Source organism: Lycorma delicatula, chromosome 3, assembly GCF_047948215.1.
Source record: "Lycorma delicatula isolate Av1 chromosome 3, ASM4794821v1, whole genome shotgun sequence".
Taxonomy (NCBI): Eukaryota; Metazoa; Arthropoda; class Insecta; order Hemiptera; family Fulgoridae; genus Lycorma; species Lycorma delicatula.
The window spans coordinates 114,349,299-114,368,477 of NC_134457.1; the positions used below are offsets into that span (position 1 = coordinate 114,349,299).

At 31.8% G+C, this 19,179-nt stretch overlaps 1 protein-coding gene across 2 annotated transcripts in view; it reads left to right on the forward strand.

Moving 5' to 3' along the window:
• The window catches only part of pll (serine/threonine-protein kinase pelle), a 68,045-nt gene extending 49,067 nt beyond the window's left edge, over positions 1 to 18,978 (forward strand). For both annotated transcript variants that reach the window (XM_075360417.1, XM_075360416.1), the window contains exons 10-13: positions 5,872 to 6,082; positions 10,405 to 10,511; positions 12,681 to 12,893; positions 16,457 to 18,978. In XM_075360417.1, coding sequence (XP_075216532.1) covers positions 5,872 to 6,082; positions 10,405 to 10,511; positions 12,681 to 12,893; positions 16,457 to 16,525 — 600 coding nt within the window. In that variant the 3' untranslated portion in view covers positions 16,526 to 18,978. The remainder of the gene's footprint in view (positions 1 to 5,871; positions 6,083 to 10,404; positions 10,512 to 12,680; positions 12,894 to 16,456) is intronic.
• Positions 18,979 to 19,179: the final 201 nt, after the last annotated feature.

Consider the following 19,179-nt stretch of genomic DNA (forward strand, 5'->3'; position numbering starts at 1 on the left):
TAAAATGTTTAAATTTGAAGAAAATTAAAATTAAACTGTAAAAATGATTTGGCAGCACAGTCTTGTGAAAAGAATAAAGGTTTTCATTCCTATTTTTTGTGTTATTTTTCAGAAACCTTGCATTTATTACATTTTAGATTAAAATATTTAATAAACTCATTTTTGACACAAATATAATTATCAGTTAAAATAGTGTTGAAAGATTAAATATTATTTTTAAAATTTGACAGGTTATCTGTTAAAATGTTAGTTATTTTCATTATTATTAATTGGGCATTGTGTTTTCACATTTATCGTTTTTGTATCTGTTGATGATGCTAACAGACAGCACATTATAAATTTGGAATATAATAACTATAAAATTTCTGTGAGAATCATTAAAAGCTGTTTAAAAAAATATATTGTGTATTATAGCAGGATAATTAATAATAGATTCATTAAACAGCATGACAAAACATGTCAACAAATGAAAATTGTTAAAAGATTCATTTTTAAAATATTAGAAATCTTTCTTTCAAAGAATCTTTAGAGCTAATTAGCAGTAATGCTGTAGTTAATGCATGTTCATCCATAGATACATGAAAGGATACATATACCAGCATTGCACACTACAGGAGAATCCAGTTTTACGTTCACCTTCTAGAAACAGTGTACACGCAAACATGCATTCACTCAACACAACATATAGCATTTAAAAGTCAGATATCAACATAAGTATATAAACAATATATCCCTGATGGAGAGTCTTTGGGGGGTTGGCGTCCCCGTGGCTCTAGCCTATGCAGCTTTTCTTCCTACTGTTACATCCTGAGCTGTTGAACCTTCACTATACACATACACTACACCAAGAACACTACACAAATTATAACATATACCCTTACACAATACACAACAACCTACACTGCTTCTTATGCTAACACTTGATGGTGTTGCAATACCTTATAAAATGCAAGGTGAAAACTATCATGTCGATGGGTGGATGGCTCTATGTAGTGATCTCAAATGATGTCCCCTGGGTCCCTGGACACCTGGGCAAAACCAGTTGTATTTATCTCTAGCCTCTATACGCATGAGCTCTGCAGAGTGGGTCCTGTATTGCTTCGGTACTCGTGGGAGCAAAATTAGTAATCCTCAGAAAAATCCTATGATGGTTGGTGATCCATATGAAAAAATCCACCAATATTAGTCGTCTGAACAAAGCAGAACAAGGCTAACAGTCGTGAAGGTAATAATAATTTAAATGGTTACAAGTCCCACCTACAGTATTCAAATGGCAGATTTGTACTTCTTTAGAGTAGTCAGGAAGGTTCCTCCCTTCATGAGGTCTTGCCTTTCCTTTAAGGTAGTAACGGGTTCAGGTGGTTTCCCCAAAAATGTCAGAAAATTTAGAGATGGATCAACAATACTGATAGAGACTTTTAGTGATGAGTAGAGTCAACTGCTCTTATGTCTGACCTGACCAATATGGGCAGTATAATTATAAGTGAGATGTATCACAAAACCTTGAATACTAGCTGAGGAGTAATTTTTTGCTGGGATTTTCTAGAGAAGGACGTTAGTGAAATTGCCAATGAGCTTTGACTGCAAGGTGTTATATAGAGGTGAAGAGAATAATGAAACATCAGAGTGGAATGGAAGAACCTACTCCTTCTCTTTATATTAACACTTCAGCCTTCCTGTACCACCAGAGAAAATAAAAGTAGGTTACCTGTCAGTTAGATTACGACCATTCCCCCCCAACCTACGGCGGTGTTTCCAGTGTTAAAGGTATAGCCACACTACAACTTCTTGCTTGATAAGTGCAACATGTGTTTGATACACAAAAGAAGGTCACAAAGACACTGACTGCCAGAAGAAGGAAAAATGTGTTAACTGGGGGGATCACATTCAGCTCACTCACAGGATTGCCCAACTTTTAAAGTAGAAAAGGCAATTCTCAAAATTGGACCAAGCATAAGCTATCTTTTCCGGCCGTACAAAGGTAAAAGACATGAACTCCCAGAACCTGGTTAAAACAGATTATCTATTTTGCCGCCGCTGCATCAAGGCAAGCCCCTGCAAATGCAGGTAATCAACAGTTTGGATCCTCCGCAGTGAATTAAAACAGCTTGTTCAGATGTTATCTGATTAGGTTGCCTCATTCATTGACACTATTTCAGAGCTAACTATGAGTGCAGGCAAGAAGACTGGTATTATTAGCGGAAAGACTGACAATGGTTTATAAAAACATTTTAATCACTAAACCACCGAATAAAATTCCCCTGCCCCACCTATGCAGCAAACTACCAAGATCTCTTTGAAGGGATCTATCAAAAAATCTTTGTCTGGTACAGAATCTCCGGCCTACCAGGCTTCCAAATCCCCACCACCATCTTGAGGTCCCTTTGAGGATATGGTGACAGATGAAGTGCCTGAAGAAGTAAAGCACCTCTTAAAAGTTATAAACACTAAAAAGGTAAACTGGATTGTATTTGACAAATAATCTGCATGCAGAGTTCTGTATAATAGGAAAAGAGTATTTTTATGCGTACAAATATTATTCATTGGAACATTTGTGGTTTCTGTTCTCACCATGAAGATATTGAAATCCTACTAAAGGAAGAAAATCTTTTAATACTGTGTCTCCAGGAGATTCACCTTTGAGTCTCCCAGGATGATGTATCCTTTCATGGTTACGCCTGTGAAAGATGTGACCATCGAACTGTGAGCACAGGACGTGAGTTGTGGCTGTTATCCTGAAGGAAATTGTATTAGCCACTTGTATTTTGCTAGTGACAAACATCCTGCAGTCTCAGTGAAGATATTAGCACCATTTAAATTGAATATCTGCAACTTATATCTTCCACCAAATTCTGATATCAGTGAGGATGATCTGTTCAGTCTGTTTTCAGAGATTCCTTTACCCTGCTTAATAATTGGCGATTTCAGTGCCCATCACTATTCGTAGGCTCATCAACATGTTCTTCCAGATCAATGTGTTCATGTTAATTGACTGAAGTAGAACTTTAGAACTTCTCTGCTTATTGAACGATGGGTCGTACATATTTATGTTATCTTCAGGTACATTTTTATGCATCGATCTGTCCTTGTGTTCAGCATCCCTACTCCTATGTCTTACCTGGTGTGTTTCCTTCTTTAGAAACGATTATAGATCAGTTGTTATCTCAGTCAGTATTAGTAATGTGCCTCAGGGTCAGTCATGCAAATGGGTGGTTTGCAAAGTGGACTGTTGGTGGCGATCCACCAACTTGCTGAGTTTATACACTTGATACTCAATAGCCCAAATTAATTTATCCCTATATCATCTTTAAAGGCAAGGCAGCTTACTGTTCCTTGGTGGGATGAAGACTGCAGGCGTGCACTAAGGGATTATCACAGGGCTTTATGTAATTCCAATTGAAGGCCTACGACTGAGTTGTTCTGCACCTTCTGCAATGCAAGAGCTGTTAGCCTTTGAGTGTTTAGGTATGCTAAATGGAAGCCATGGATGAATTATGTTGTTACCATTTCCTGGACAACCCCATCAGTGGTTGTATGAAGAAACGTTTGGGCCATGTGTGGATCTGGACAAAAACTGCAGCTGATTGGACTGAAAAGCCACAACATCCTTGTCACTGTACCAGTTGATGTGGCAAACACGTTTGGAAACTTGTTTTAGTTAGTTTCTCTTACATCATTGTACTGTCCAGTTTGTGAGGTATAAGTTGCAGGTAGAAAGTATCTCATTTTTGATTGGAAACTCGCAAAATGAATTAAAAATACCTTTCTCTTTTGATGAGCTAAGGTATGTCTTGATTAATTTGCATGACATCCCCTGGAAATGATAATATCAGATTTAATATGCTATCAAACCTCCCAGATATTGGATAACATCTTTTGTGTATCTATAATAGAATATTTGGTACCTTGGAGAGAAATGTACTAATTTCTCCCACTAGTGCGGTTTCTGCCAAGGTAGATCGTCTATTGATCATGTAGTTGCCCTTGAGTCTGTCATTCAAAATGCCTTTCTACTTTGCAAGTGGCATATTGTTGTATTTTTTTATATAAAAAAGGCAAATGACATGGCTTGTAGAAGAGGAATTTTAAATGCATTAATAAGCTATACAAGGGAATCTCCTTGTATTTTGTCAGGTTTTCCTCAGTAGTTGGTCCTTTCAAGCTTGAGTTGGAACAACGGAAACTGAAAATTTTACACTAGAATATGGAGTAACCAAGGAAGTGTGTTACTTTGTTTGCCATAGTCATAAATACCATAACAAACTATGTGTGAAAACCCATTATGTGTTCTTTATTTGTAGATGATTTTTTAATTTACATAGCACCTAGAACTTCAGCCACGGGTAAGAGGCTGTTCCAAAACACTATAACCTGTTTAGAATTGTGATGTAAACAACTGGATTCACATTTTCCTGGAGAAAATGAAATGCATTTGCTTTTCACACTTGAGGGAACATGTTGGCCCTTTCTTCATGGTGAACCAGTTGAAGCATGCAGATGGATTAAATTTTTAGAATTGTGGTTTGACCAACAACTAACATGGGTAACACATTTAAAGGAGCTGGAGGTAAAATGTTTAAAAATGCTAAACATACTGAGAGTTCTGTCTAATATAATACTCTTTGGGGAGCTGGTTGATGCTTGTTGTGCTTCTACTAAGCTCTGATCTGTTCCCGCTTAGACTATGGATGCGTGAATTATTTGTCTGCATGGGCTATCTTTCTAAAGTTGCTCAATGCAGTCCATCATTTATTTATCCGTCTTGCTACAAATATGTTTTGCTCAAGTCCCATGGTAAGTCCAAGCAGGTGGTAGGCACCTCCTACTACTCAAAATTATTACCCCCCTTGGTGGCCTATCCTCGTGAATTTTGCTTTAGCCTTGGTCAACATAAATTTGATTATCTTACGAGAAAAATTTTCTAATATTGTAAATAGCATGAATCCAGATTTTATAGTTTAGATAGGGGCCCTGGACACGGCAATTCTGTTGGTTGTACTTTTGTGGTTCCCAATAGAACATACATGTTTGGCCTTCCCAGCATTTTCATGAAGCTAGTGCTATTAACAAGGCCTTAAATATACTTAGCCCAACATTCCAACACATACTTGTCTGTTCAGATTCCATGATTGCCTTGCAGGCCGTTAGTGACATGTACTCCAGACACCCTATTGTCTGTGATATACAGTCTGTTATCTCTGAAATGACTCAGCATAACACAACTGTGAACTTCTGCTGGATTTCTAGCCATATTGGAATTTTAGGAAATGCGCGCTGATCGTACGGCAAAAGAGGCCTGATTGTAGTCTCTTTTCACTAATTGCGTTGTCTTGAACGATCGTGTCAGTTTTCTGAAAAGGGTAGTTCGTGATGAGTGGCAAAGTGAATGGATGTCCAGAAAAAAAAATAAACAATAAATTAAATGCACAAACACAATATAGATAAAATATTGTGTAATTATTTACTTAAAGGGCTTACCAAATTTTTAAGATGGATGTTTTTAAGAATAGAGGTAATGAACTCCAATGTAGAAGGTGCTGTTAATTAGCTTTGAACGATTCTGTGTACGAAAAGGTTCCTGTGTTTTGCATTCTTTATTGTTTAATAAATTAAAAAAAAAAAAAACATTTTATATTTTGCTTAAATATTAATAATGTAGCGGATATGTTTGTGAAGTATTTTGATGTTGTAAATCTAACATTTTTCCATTACTTTTAGAGGAAGTGAGTGTAATTGATTATTTTTAAAAAATTGTGAAAATGTCCTGACGTATTTATAAAAAAAAAACCAATGAAGGTTTCACAAAACTTATTTTTAATATATTAAATATTAATGTCATATAGTAGAATCATGCATTGTCATTTTTTTCAGAAAGATTTTGTTGAGAGTCACAGTGAAGCCGAGTTACACGAACTAGCAGATTCAAAAGCTGGGTGTGATGTTGCTCATATAGCTCCTGCTTTGTTGACTATTGGTAAAGATTGTGTAAAGCGGTTGCCTTCACAAAGACCTGATATGATATTAGTTCATCAACAACTTGATAAATTGGGTTCTGCAATTGAACAGACTCAGAAAGCCCATGGTATGTAATATGTTAGTGTTCATTTTTTTAAAACTGACTCTTGAGGCTGTTGACAAAGTTCTGGAACTTTTTACATAGTGTGCCTATGCAAATTCTAGCTTTGCCTTGAAAGTGTAACTGGTGTCCTTTATGATTAATGTGCCCTTGTCTTACTTATCCTTTTGCCATTCTATTGTAGTTAGCAAGTCGTATCTTTTTGTTCACCTGCTGCATAGAGTGTATTTTGTTGTATTGTTCATGGGCAGTGAATAATAAATTTTGCTTAACTTTGAAAAGTATTCATAGAAGTTAACAAAATTAGAGAACTATTGGTTGGTTTAAGAGTTTGAGGTTAATCAGCTGATAATAACACATAGCTTGAGGTAATGTTTATTGCATCGTCATTAACATCATATGATTATGATGCTCACATTATACAGTTTTATGAAATCATGTGCTGAAATTTTTTTTTGCTAGATGCATTAATAAATGGATCATTCACATGTGTGTGTGTGTGTGTGTGTGTGTATATATATATACACATACGAGGTGTGATCAAAAAATATGTGAATAATTTTTTATTAAAAAAGTAATAAGGTTACATAGAATTCGATTTAATCTTCTTCAAAGTACTCTCCTTGGCTAGCAATGCACTTATCCCAACGTTGACTCCATGACTGGAGGCATTTCTGGAAGGCGTCTTTTGGAAGGGCTTTCAGCTGCTCGGTCGTGGCCCTCTCAATGTCAACAATGGTGTCAAAATGTTTTCCTTTAAGCACAGTTTTAATTTTTGGGAAGAGCCAAAAGTCGCATGTGAGAAGCGAGGTGTGACACGGCGCGTTGTCTTGGTGAAGAAGGAAGCCATTGGTCTATTTTTCTGGTCATTTTCTTTGTACGTCGTTTTGCTTTGAACGGATCTGTACGAGATGTTAAGTGGTCTTCCGATAGCTCTCGAATAGTCATTCGCCTGTTTGAACGAACCATTGTTTCCACTTTTTGCACATTTTCATCTGTTTTTGAGGTTACTGGACGTCCCGCACGCTGCTTGTCTTCAACAGACTCATTTCCGTTTTTAAATCGGTCATACCACTTGTACACAGTCTTCAAAGTTACCACATTATCGCCGTACACTGATTCTAACATTTCGTGAGCTTCTTTGGCACTCTTTTGCAACTTAAAACAAAACTTAATGTTAATGCGTTGTTCAAAATCCATGTTGCGCGACAGACACGATAAACACAACCTCGCTCTAGCGGCTCTGACAGCTGACTGGCTAGCTCGAACCTGTTACAAATTGTCCCTGCCTGTCTCAGTTAATCACGCTATTGGACAAATTACAGCATATGGATTTAGTGTCGGCAGTTGCCGCTATAAAAATTAATTTACTGTATTTTTTGATCACACCTCGTATATAAAATTTGGCAGCTTAATAAAAAGGGAAAACAGGTTCAGTTTAGTGTGAAACTAATATTAAGGATCTTATTGAATATTTAGTTTGCTTTAAATATATATATATATATACACACGAGACAGTGGTTGGTTAGTTCACATTAGTTGTTAAATTTTTAGCCAAAACTAGGTTCTCTTAAATAAGATTAATAAAATAGATCTTACATTTCAATTTTGAATGTTACTTTCATAGTACAATATATTAGATGCTTTATTGTTAATAGCTTTCTAACTAATGTGTGTTTCTGCCTTTCAAAATATTTCATAGCTGCTCTACTGTTTTGTTAGCTATAGGGAATTCAAACCAGTTATTACTTGATTCATTTCATGCCTTAGCAGATATCATTTATTTTGCAAGAGTGACAGTATAATGTTTTTATTAATCTAATGGCCACCATAATTTTCACATGGTGTTCTTTTAGAGGTATTTTCATTTGTATGATGTTTTTTTAAATTGTACAAAACCCTCAACTTTACCAGAATGAATATTTATAAAGAATTACTGTACTCTGTAGTAGAATGTAGTAAGTGGTAGTACTTTAAATTACTATGAATCAAAACACAATAATTACAAAATATCCAGTACCTTTTAGGATACTCATAATACATTTAATCAAATTTGTAAATAATAAATACGGATCACTTTTCTAATATTTTTAAGTTATAACTTGTTTACTTAGATGGATTTGGTTGAAAAAGAATTTGACAAACAAAAAAAGCTTATCATTGGAATGTTATGTCTCATATTCTGATGAAAAATTGAGTTATACATGACTCTTTTTTCCTTATTTGTAAGTATTGAAGAAAACCTTAAGGAATTATGGTTAATTACAATAAAAAGTATCCCTTTTCTAATATCTTTGTGGTATTGCAATTTCAATATTTAAAACTTTAAGATTATATAAAAAAATGAGTGTTCAAGTATGTTTAAGAATAGAGTAATATTTGCTGTTTAATTTATTTCTTCTGGTGGCTAGTTTCAGTACAAACTATTTAATAAAATTACATTGTCTCAGTAAAAATCCAAATTATTCTTTATACTGAACTGTGTTCTAAGATTGCTATTATGGTTTATACATAATTTTTTTTAGTCTTTCTACTTCTATTATGTATAAGTATTGTCAATAGTTTCTTCTCTGTGTGTATAATATTTAATTGTATTAAAGATTATACACACACTCTTCAGTCAGTGTCTTTTCCTGCTTCCACCACATTCATGCTATTTAAAACATACATTCCATTTTGATTTAGAACTGAAATTGCTGTGCTTTTTTTTCTTTTATCTCAAAGAAAACTTAATATCTATTGAATTTTGACTAGAATTGTTTCCTCCATTGCTCATAAATTGTTATTTGTTATATTTTCATTCATTGTCTAATTTTGTTTAAAATTAAGTAATGATCCAATCTTATTTCTGCACATTTTTCTCTGTGGTAGAGTGGTAGTATCTCAGCCTTTCATTCAGAGGTCCCGGGTTCGATTCCTGATCAGGCATGGATGGTATTTCTTATATGCTACAAATTTTCATTTCCATATCCCATGTGTACAGACTTCAAGCTTATTTGGCGATTCATCTATGATGAGTGTGAACCACAAAAAGATTGATGTACATATGTTGTGAGTTTAAATTAGTGTTTTTTACTGTAGGTAAAAAAAGTCTGGCAAAACTATTAAGGAATTTGAAAAAGGGGAGAAAAGAGGATTGGAATATGCAAAGATGCTGATGTGGATGCATCACTTGTGAAGTGGTTCAAGAATAATAGAAAATCAAAAATTCTATAGAGTGAACTTATATTAGAAGAAGAAAGATTATAAAGAATTAGAAATCTTTTTTTACACTACACTCCAAACAAAACACTGGATGAAAGATGAACTTGGAAAATTGAGACACAGGTCAGTTGTTGAAAATAGAAAATTCTGCTACTCATTGACAGTTGCACTGTTCATCCAAAGTTAAACTTAATGTTCAATAATCTAATGTTAAAACCAAATTACTGTACTGTGTTTATGTATAGAATATCGATATTTAACATGTAGTGTGTGGATTGAGGCCACTACCAGAAGCATCATTAAAAAAAAATATATATTTTCCATGTAAAGACATTGAATTCTATTACAATCTCTTTATTAGATGAAATACAGTTTTTGGATGATACTTGCAACAATGTAATATGACAGACAGTAGCAAAATGTTTCAGGTAAGCATAGCTAATGAATCCTGCTTGAGAAGAGGAAAGCGACCTACCACTCTCAAGTGGGTTAAGCAATTCAACGTGAAAAAGTTTGGAAATTAGCTATTCCAGTATGATGTTAGATGACATTAAAGTAAATAGAAACATTTCAAGTGCTAATGATGTACATGTCAAGGAAGTTTAAAATCTGCAGAGACAAGGCAGTGCTGAAGAAAATATTGAACAAGAAGTTTATGCCAGCCTCATTTATTAATTGTTGCAGGAGGCAATGAGAATAGCCAAAACCTTTTCAGAATTTTACTCCTTTAGAGATATGCCTATGGAAATTTTAAATTGAGTTCATCATCTCCACATAGGATAGAAAAAATGTATATTACAAAAAGATGAATTCAAAAGAAAATATTTTTCAGAAATATCTAAGAGTGATTGTAAGTACCATAAATATATTTTGTATTATATTAATTTTTAAATAAATTCAATTAATAATTTGTGAAATAAATATCACTAGTAATATTTTCATGCTGTAAATTCCATTTTTTCTACTTGATCAGCTGTAAAAATTTACTGTATAAACTTGTTTTGAAATATTATTCAGATATATTTGTTTCTTTCAGTGATACTTGAAATTAAGATTGGTGTATATTCAATCATGTCAGTACAATTTAGTTAATTTATTTACTTTAAATTTGTTTTGTTTTACAGATTTATTACGGCAGAATGAGTGGTCACCCACAACCCCATATCAACAACAGCTGTTATATGATCATACTAGTCAACAGCGAGCATTATCAATTCCTGATTCAACAGCAGTTAGTAAAAATTAACTAATTTTATTGCAGTTTTACATTTTGCTGTATGGACTAGAGTTGTACATAAAAAAAGTAGTGCATATGAAAATCTTAGTCATGGGGTCATTTGAAAACCTGTGAGATTAACAAACCTGGACTGCTAAATAATTAAACAAATCTTTAAATTTTTATATTTTTTGTTTTTTTATTCTGTGATCATTTCTACTTAACTGTAATTTTTGTTGGACAATTACTTACTGTTGAACATTTCTGTTAATATTGTTTATATATCATACATGCATGTACAAGTTATCAGCTTGACAACTGTCAAACTTGTATTGGTTATAAAAAAGCTCTTATAAAAATCATATAATAACTAGGCATCTTCACATCTAAATGTTGAGTTCAGCTATGTTCTGCTTGCTTGTATTTATTAATCCTATCCCTCTTAACAGGATATGTGATTAAGGCAATGATTAAAACAATTTACTGTGTAATATATATTACTCAGAGTTAGTATATTACCAGCTCATAATTTTTTATGATCTTTACTTAAACCAGCTGGATCCATCTGAATATATTGCCTATCATATAATTTATATATTACAATCTATTTTTCATATTTTAATTTATTGTATTACAGTTTTGAAGTTGATTTAATATACTTAAACTTTCTCATTTTTTAAAGTTAAGGAATCTTATTAAAGTGGAAAAGCACTTTTCAATTGAAAATAGTAAAATTATATTTAATTTTAATAAATCTAATAAATAGATGGAACTAGATTATTTGAAGTTTGGCATTCTAGAATTTTAATTGAATGTCAATTTTTGTTTTGTTAATGTAAATATCTGAAAATAAAATGTTGAAAAAAGCATTTGAAATGGTTAATATTATAGGTGTGTTTCAAAAGTAAGGGTTGCTAAGTTATAAAACAACAAAATAAAAAATTATATATTTGTACACATGTATTTTATTTATTTACATAGCCATCATTGTTTTCTAAGCATTTCTGGTATCTAGGAACAAGCTTTTTAACAGCCAGTTCATAAAAATCTGCCATATGAGATTTCAACCAGTTAGCATTATTGTTTTTAACTTGTCTTTGCCTTTGAACCACTGAGAACCCAGTCACTTTTTTTAGGTGAAGGTAGTAATCACCAGGTGTGGAATCCAGACTGTAAAGGGGGTGATCACAAAGTTTCCATCTGTACTGATAAGTCTTCTTGATAGTGTGGGCATGGGTTATCAGTAAAAGAATTCCTTACAACGGCAACCTATGTTGCAGGTTCTGAATTGCTTGACCTAAGTTTTGAAAGTGTTTTACAGTACACCTCTCTGTAATTGCTATTCCTGGTTCCATGAAATCTTCCAGTAGGACACTTTTTGTCTCAGAAAGCAGTTTCTATAACCTTCAGAATTGAGTGGGTTTGCTTGAATTTTTTGGTTTCGGTGAACTTGAGTGATGCCACTATTTTGATTGTTGTTTGGACTTGACATACATGGGGTGGATGAAATCCATGTGTTATTATCAGTTCTGATTTGGGAGAAAACGCATCCACCTCTCTTTCTTAGCATCCCAAAATGCATGTGGAGATGCTGACTTTTTATTTCAGTCAACATTTTTGGATCCATCTTGTATTCAGTATACCATAACATAGTTTTGCAGTAACAGTTCTGTACAGTGTACTCTGAAAGATGTGTAGAAATTCCGTTATAAGATCAGTAATTGTAAACCGCTGATTTTCTCAAACCTTTGCAGATTCACTTGTTCAGTAAGGTATCTTTTTGAATACTAGATCTTCCATTTACTACTTTTTTCATTAAACATTTGTACAACCTTTGTTATATTCACATCACTCATTAATGCAGGCCTGTAAATTTTCAAACAATGAATTTTGAAAGTATTATGACCCTTTCATGTTGAGAAATTGAATCACATTCTGAATTCACAATTGATAGGATTGTTTATTGTTGCTGCTATTATTGCCAAAGGTAAGTCAAAGTGGCCAATAGTTAATAAAGTTTGCATACACAGTATGATACATAATTGCCATACACTTTATATTAGCATCTGGCCTTTTTGAAACGTGTCTCATACTATTGACTAAATATATATAAAATAAATATTAAATAGTCTTGTCTTGTAATAATACTTTTGAGATATCCTATCCAGGTAATTTATTTTGCAGATGCCTGCTGGCACAGCAAGGTGTGCCAGTCCTCGTCCAGTTTCTCCTAATATGATTCCTACTGTTGTTCAAGAGTCTCGGCCAACTAAAAATCCACAAGTTAGTGTTATTCCACCTTCTGAAGAAATTCAAGAACAAAATGGAGCAGGTACACCTAGTCCTAACAGAGCACTTATATCAGCCCAGAATGGCACTTCATCTCTTTTTCAGCAGGTGAGGTTTTAGGTAATGTGTGAGTAGATTGTTAAGAATTTATACCAAAATCAATTAGCTGAATTCAAAAATTATAAAAATAATGTTTTGTCATCTTTTTATCATCATCTTGTATTGTATTGCTAAGCTTAAATCCCCTTTAGAACAGTTTGATATTTGTTTTCTCACTTTAGGTCTTAAAGAAATAATTTTCTTTTTATTTATAACTCTAGTACTCAACACTCTTCTTTTCTTTTACTCACTGTCTATTGATGTTGTAATTGTCTATTTCAGTGGATATTTTTTACTCCATAAAATGACATATTAACATAATAATTTTCAGTTTATTTTTTATAAATGAAATAATTATTAAATAAAATGAAATGATTGCTATTTTCTAAAAATAATAGGATTTAGAACAAACAAGTTATTAGACTAGAAATAAAGTCAAGAAACTTTTTGATGATCCAGACCACTCAAGAATGAGGTATTTAGATATTATTCGATACTGTAAACATTTTCTAGTCAGATTGTTAAAAGTGATTAGTATCATACTAATATATAAAAACTATCCCCTTGTCATAAAGATCAGAAAAGATTGGTATTGGCAACCTCACTAATCGTAATAAAATAAGCAGGTAAAATAAATTTTACAGTAGATATAAACATCCTATGCACTTATTTCAAATACACCAATGTGCTTTCATTTTTAATCTTACCAGACCAGTTTTAAAGCTTACAACACAATGCAAACTGCAAGTATCAGTAGGTAATAAGAAATCGAGATTGGATAATAATGCTTTTGTTTTTGTGGTAGTTTTATGACATTTTTACATTTAAAAAGAATATGCACAAGAATAAGTAACCAAGTATCATGTTAAATAAATTTGTAAAAGATATAAAACACCAGAGATATAAATTAATGTGTGTAATTTTTATTATAATAGGAAAAAGAGAAAAATGTAATATAATAATTTATTATTACATTTGGGTTTGAAACTGAAAATATTTCTCATTCATTCAGTTCTAAAAATAATTTAAAAAACTAAAAAATAAATCTAACTTACATGAATTAGAAGAAAAAGTAAATAAATGAATAAAGACTATTTTAGGGAAAGGAAATGTAAAAATTTTACCTAAAAGAAAAATGATTCAGGAAAATAGAAAACAATGTTTTTTATTATTAAATCAAAAAGAAAAAAATAATTATTTTGACCAAAAAATTGATAACTTGAAAAATAAATTAAAAGAAAAATATAGAAAACAATTAAATAACCAACAATCTAAATAAGTAGGTATGTTTTTTCCTTTTGCTAAGCTAACTCTAAAAGTAACTAAAAACTATTTTTACTTAATTTAAGGTGTGTGGTTTCAATTCATCACAAATATTTATCCATCCTGGGAGAGTCAGATGACCAGAAGTAATGTGTAAGATATTTCTCATGCCAATAATTTTTTATTTTTTATTAGGAAATCCACCTTCCTTAGATGAAACGGTTTTTTTAAATTCACTTGCTGAGGAAGGACTTAAACAAATAATTTCAAAAGATAATGTAATTGACATAATTACATTATATAAACAGATTGAAAATTAACAATATTAATTAATTAATTATATATTAATTATTAGTCTTTTTAGTTCATTACTGAATTATTTTACTGTATGAGGTATGATCAAAACGTATTTGACCTTGGCTCATAAAAACAAAAATTGTTATCCTATTTAGTCCAGTGACTTTTCCTCTTTGGTAGGCTTCTCTTCTGATGTAACACTTATCGCAACAATGTTTTCATTGTCTGAAGCATTTTTCAAAATCATTTTTGTGGAATGCCTTAAGTTCTCATAATCATATTTCCTTTGATCTCTTCAAATCTCTTTCTTTCTAAGCAGACTTAGGCTTTTATGAGGCAAAAATCATGGGGAGCATGTCTAGTGAGTAAAGAGCTAGCTGAAGTTGTTTGATCGTTGTTTTGCCTAAATAAGTTGGGATGCATGGGCTGGAGTGTTGTGATGAATTTTCAAATTGCATTTTCCCAAAGCTGTGATCTCTTGTAATGAATAGCACCTCTTAGCCTAAGAAGAATACAGTAGTACTCTGTATTGAATTTGTTATTCAGGAGCATACTCATGATGAACCATGTCTTAACAATAAAAAATGATATGAAGGTCTTTCATAAAAATTCAATGTAAATCAGGCTTAAGTAAATAAATTATTCATCATTTCCTGGTTGGCATCTGGATCAGCTGCCCCCATCTTCTTCTGTCCATCACATCTCTTCATTGAAAACTCTAATATTATAAACTCTTTCAATTATAGCTTGCATTATCTTGTCCTAGGTCTACCTTTTTTATCTGTAAGTTAAAAATATCCTTAGCTATTCTTTCTTACATTCTGTTTAGATGGCCAAACCACCTTTAATCTATTCTCTTATATTCTTTTCTGAAATCTTTCAATTCTAAGCGTTTCTTAAATGACATCATTCTGTATTCTCTACCTTGTTTTTTCCCACCTATACTTCTTAGTCATTTCATTTTTGCCTTTACTTATTCTCTTCAGCCTGCTGTAACCATGTCTTTCCCTCATACAGAAGAATAGGTATGATTTCATTACATCTAATGGGTATTTCCTTTTTCCACAGCAGGCTTTTCTGATTACATTTCCCAGCTAATTGAATTCTTGTAATTATCTCTCTGTTTATTTAATAAATTTAAAATAAATATTAACAAGAAAAAACTTATAAACACTAATAATGAGTTTTTATTCCTATTAAAGAAAAAAACTATCTATCTAATTCATTCAATGTCAAAAATACACTCTTTTTTACTTAATATTTATTTTATATTTGTTAATTTTATTTATTCTCTTGTATCTATTGTTAATAATTGAAAAATGCACAGCTGGTAAAATTAAAAATTACATCCAAAAAATTTCCAAACCTTTTAAAAATATGTTTGTATGTAAGCTTCTGTATCTCTCAGACTGGTTTCTCTCTAGGATGAAAACCTCTCTCAGACTGGTTTCTCTTTAGGATGAAAACCTTCTGTCAGTGGTATTTTAATTTGTGTAACATGTTTTCAGGATTCACTCTATTAATTTGTATTAGTTCTTCTATAACATTATTTTTTCAGATTTGGAACTAAAAAAGTTTTCATAAGTATTTAATGATCCATTAATTTTTTTCAAAAAATGAACAAACTTCAATGCTGCATTGACATTGTATTTATACATATGTAATTTCTGAAGTTAATTGACTTTTGAGTTAGTACTACTTATTTCTTCTGGCAGAAATTTATGGTTAGTGATAACCTGAGTGTAAAAAAGTGCAAAGGTTTTATTGCAGCATGGTGGTATATTTACTGAAAATCTTAGGAATAGTTTTTTAATGTTTCTACTTGTTATTTTATTTAGGAATTTAAGAGTTCACAATCTGTTTGGTGGTGAATTTGAGGTAATATTTTTGGGATATTTAAATAATGTATTATTATAAAGTACAGTGGAAACATTTTCAGTACAAAATTGTTTATTTATCACTTATAATAATTGTATATTATTAGTATAACTAACCTTTATTTTACTTTCCAGGAACTCTCAGAAAGTGTAATTCCGATGATAACAGCGCTTGGTATAAAGACATCACAATCATCTGAATAAAGATAATAATTTATGATCGACAATAATACGTGGTGATCCAATTGCTTACTTGGTTCAGTGTATTTTATTAGTTGCAGCTAAAATTTTATTATGGAATAAATAGCACATAGATTAGTGAAGGCTAAAAATTGTTTAGATGGTTTGGGAACATTAATGTAATTAATAAGAGATAATACTGATAATAAAAATTACATTTCAAAAGTGTTCCTAACTTTGGTGTCACCAAAATTAAGAAGTTGCATGGAAAAAGTTAATTTTGTGAATTGTTTTTGAAATGAATGAATAATAATTGAATAATTCTTTTGATGCTTTAAACATAGTTTTGACAATTCATTGCATATGTTTTTGTTCCCCAAATGTTGCTTATCCTTGTGGCCAGGTCAGACGACCTGCTTTGATTATGAACACAGCCCCAAAGAAAATCATGGGGAATTTTCACCTGTTCTGTCAACTTTGTATAGACACTTCTCACAAACAGTTTTGACACTACAATTTCTCTCAGGCATGCTTCCCTCTGTTGAAAGAACCATTAGCATTTGAACATGGTATCCTCAGTTCCACAGTAATCATACTCTGTGGAGAGTCTAATGTTCATGTTCACAAATATGCTTTAAAACAACCATGACCGGTCAGGAACTGGGTCAAATCATATTCCAGTTCTCTGTGTTTGTGGTCCACCCATCTCTGGAAGCCCAGGGTCAGTCTACAGGTCCATCTGTGCTTTGTCAACTGACTTCATCTGTCCTGCCACCTGCAAACAAGCGATGCCTTAGCTTCTAACCTTACTTACCTCGTGGTACATTGCCCCCCCTCCCCGCTTCTGAACGAGGAATATAGAATACTGATTGTTGTAGTCAATGTTAAAAATGTAAAAAATTATGACTAATTTCATTAAACTAGGAGTTCAATGGAATGTTTACAATGCACTGTTTTATGCAAAATCAAACTCTAGGATTAACAAGAAATCATGATAATTCTCTTGCATTGCTGTCCTTTTATGCTTTGTACCAGCTGTATTTTTTAAGATGCAGGTGATTTTTAGTTAAATAAAACAATTTAAGTAGTATAGCAGTATTATCAAGGAAATTAAGAAGTTACATCTTTTGACTGCTAAAGATTTACTGGGCTGAATTCAGAGTTCTAGCTGTCTTATCCTTTGCCAAGTAAAAGATTACATATAACTTCCTTGTTAATTAAAAAACATAATTTAAATAATGTTGTAGATTATTTAAATAAATGTTTTAATGATGCTTCTAGGGAGATTTCTGACTTTATGTAATTCAAATTTAGGATTTTTGTGTTTCTGTGATTGTTTCTATTGATTTTATTCAGTTTATACATTAGCTATAATATATTTTAATTAATGAAACTCGGTTGTAAAGCTTTTTTTTATGTTATTTATTCTGACAATTAAAAATATCCAAGATAACTTTGTTGAAATAAACAGGTGTATTTAAATTAGAGGCTATAAATTTTGCTTCCCCAGAAGAATTGCCATTTTTTTGTTGAATTAATATAGATAGGTATTGCACAGGAAAATTTATTGTGTATGGTGTGGAATAAGTGGTTAAATCAACAGCGAAGCTCTGGAAAGTAAAAATTATGTTTATTTTTGGCATGTTTTACCTGATGCTGTTGAACTGTTTATCAATAAATGTTCTAATGTAAAAACTTATGTTACAAAATCAGGCTAAAATCTGTTCAGTTGCTTTAACTTTTATTAAACTCTGAGAGAACAAGTAGTGCTATTTTTTATTAAAAAGAATTATTGGAGTTTAAATAGATGAATTTTTGAATCCTTTTCTAATCAGGATTAATGGTTTGTCAATTTTAATTAATTAATAATATCAAACAATAACAATTAAAATAATAAGAAAATTCACGTAAAAAAACACTGTCTTTTAATTTAGGCTTTTTTTTTATAAAAAAAGTAAAGTTGCTTCAGTTTTTAGTTTATGATGTTTTTACCTATACTGGAGGCTCCACATGTGGTCAACAATAAAGTATAGAGATCTTTTGTTTAGGAAAATTAATGTATTCCGTCTAAATCACTTTTGTCTGCTATTATATTCTGTTCCAAAGCCAAAAATAATATTTATAAGTCCAAAAAACTAACATCAACTAAGTTTTTCCATGTAAAGGAGAAAGGACTGTGAAAATGATTTACAGATTTATTATCCTTTTTTAATAAACTTATCCAGTTATCCAAAAAACTACTTTTTAATACATTATGTCAAATTAATAAAATTGCCAAAAAGAATTGGCAATTTTATTAATCCGTTAAATAAAGTGTACTTTGTAGCACTTATTAATACTCTTTATTTTATAGTTTGTAATTTCTTTGAGCAAGTTATATTATAGATTTAGTGTTGTATTTTTGTATCGCTATACTGATGTATTCAGGTTCAGCCTGCCTAAAAGTTGTTCAAAGTGTAAAGATTATTGATATTGTTTTTATTTTGTTTTTCATTTTCCTTTTCTTTTATCTAAAAAAAAAATTAAGTTATGCTGCAAATGAGTCTGGAAGCCACCGGAATGAGAGAAAGTCAAAAAACAAAAGGGAATCTTTATTTCTCTCTCAATCATCTCTTGCAATACATCTGACTGTTGTTCAACAAATCATTGTATATATGAATACGTTGGAAGTATTGTTT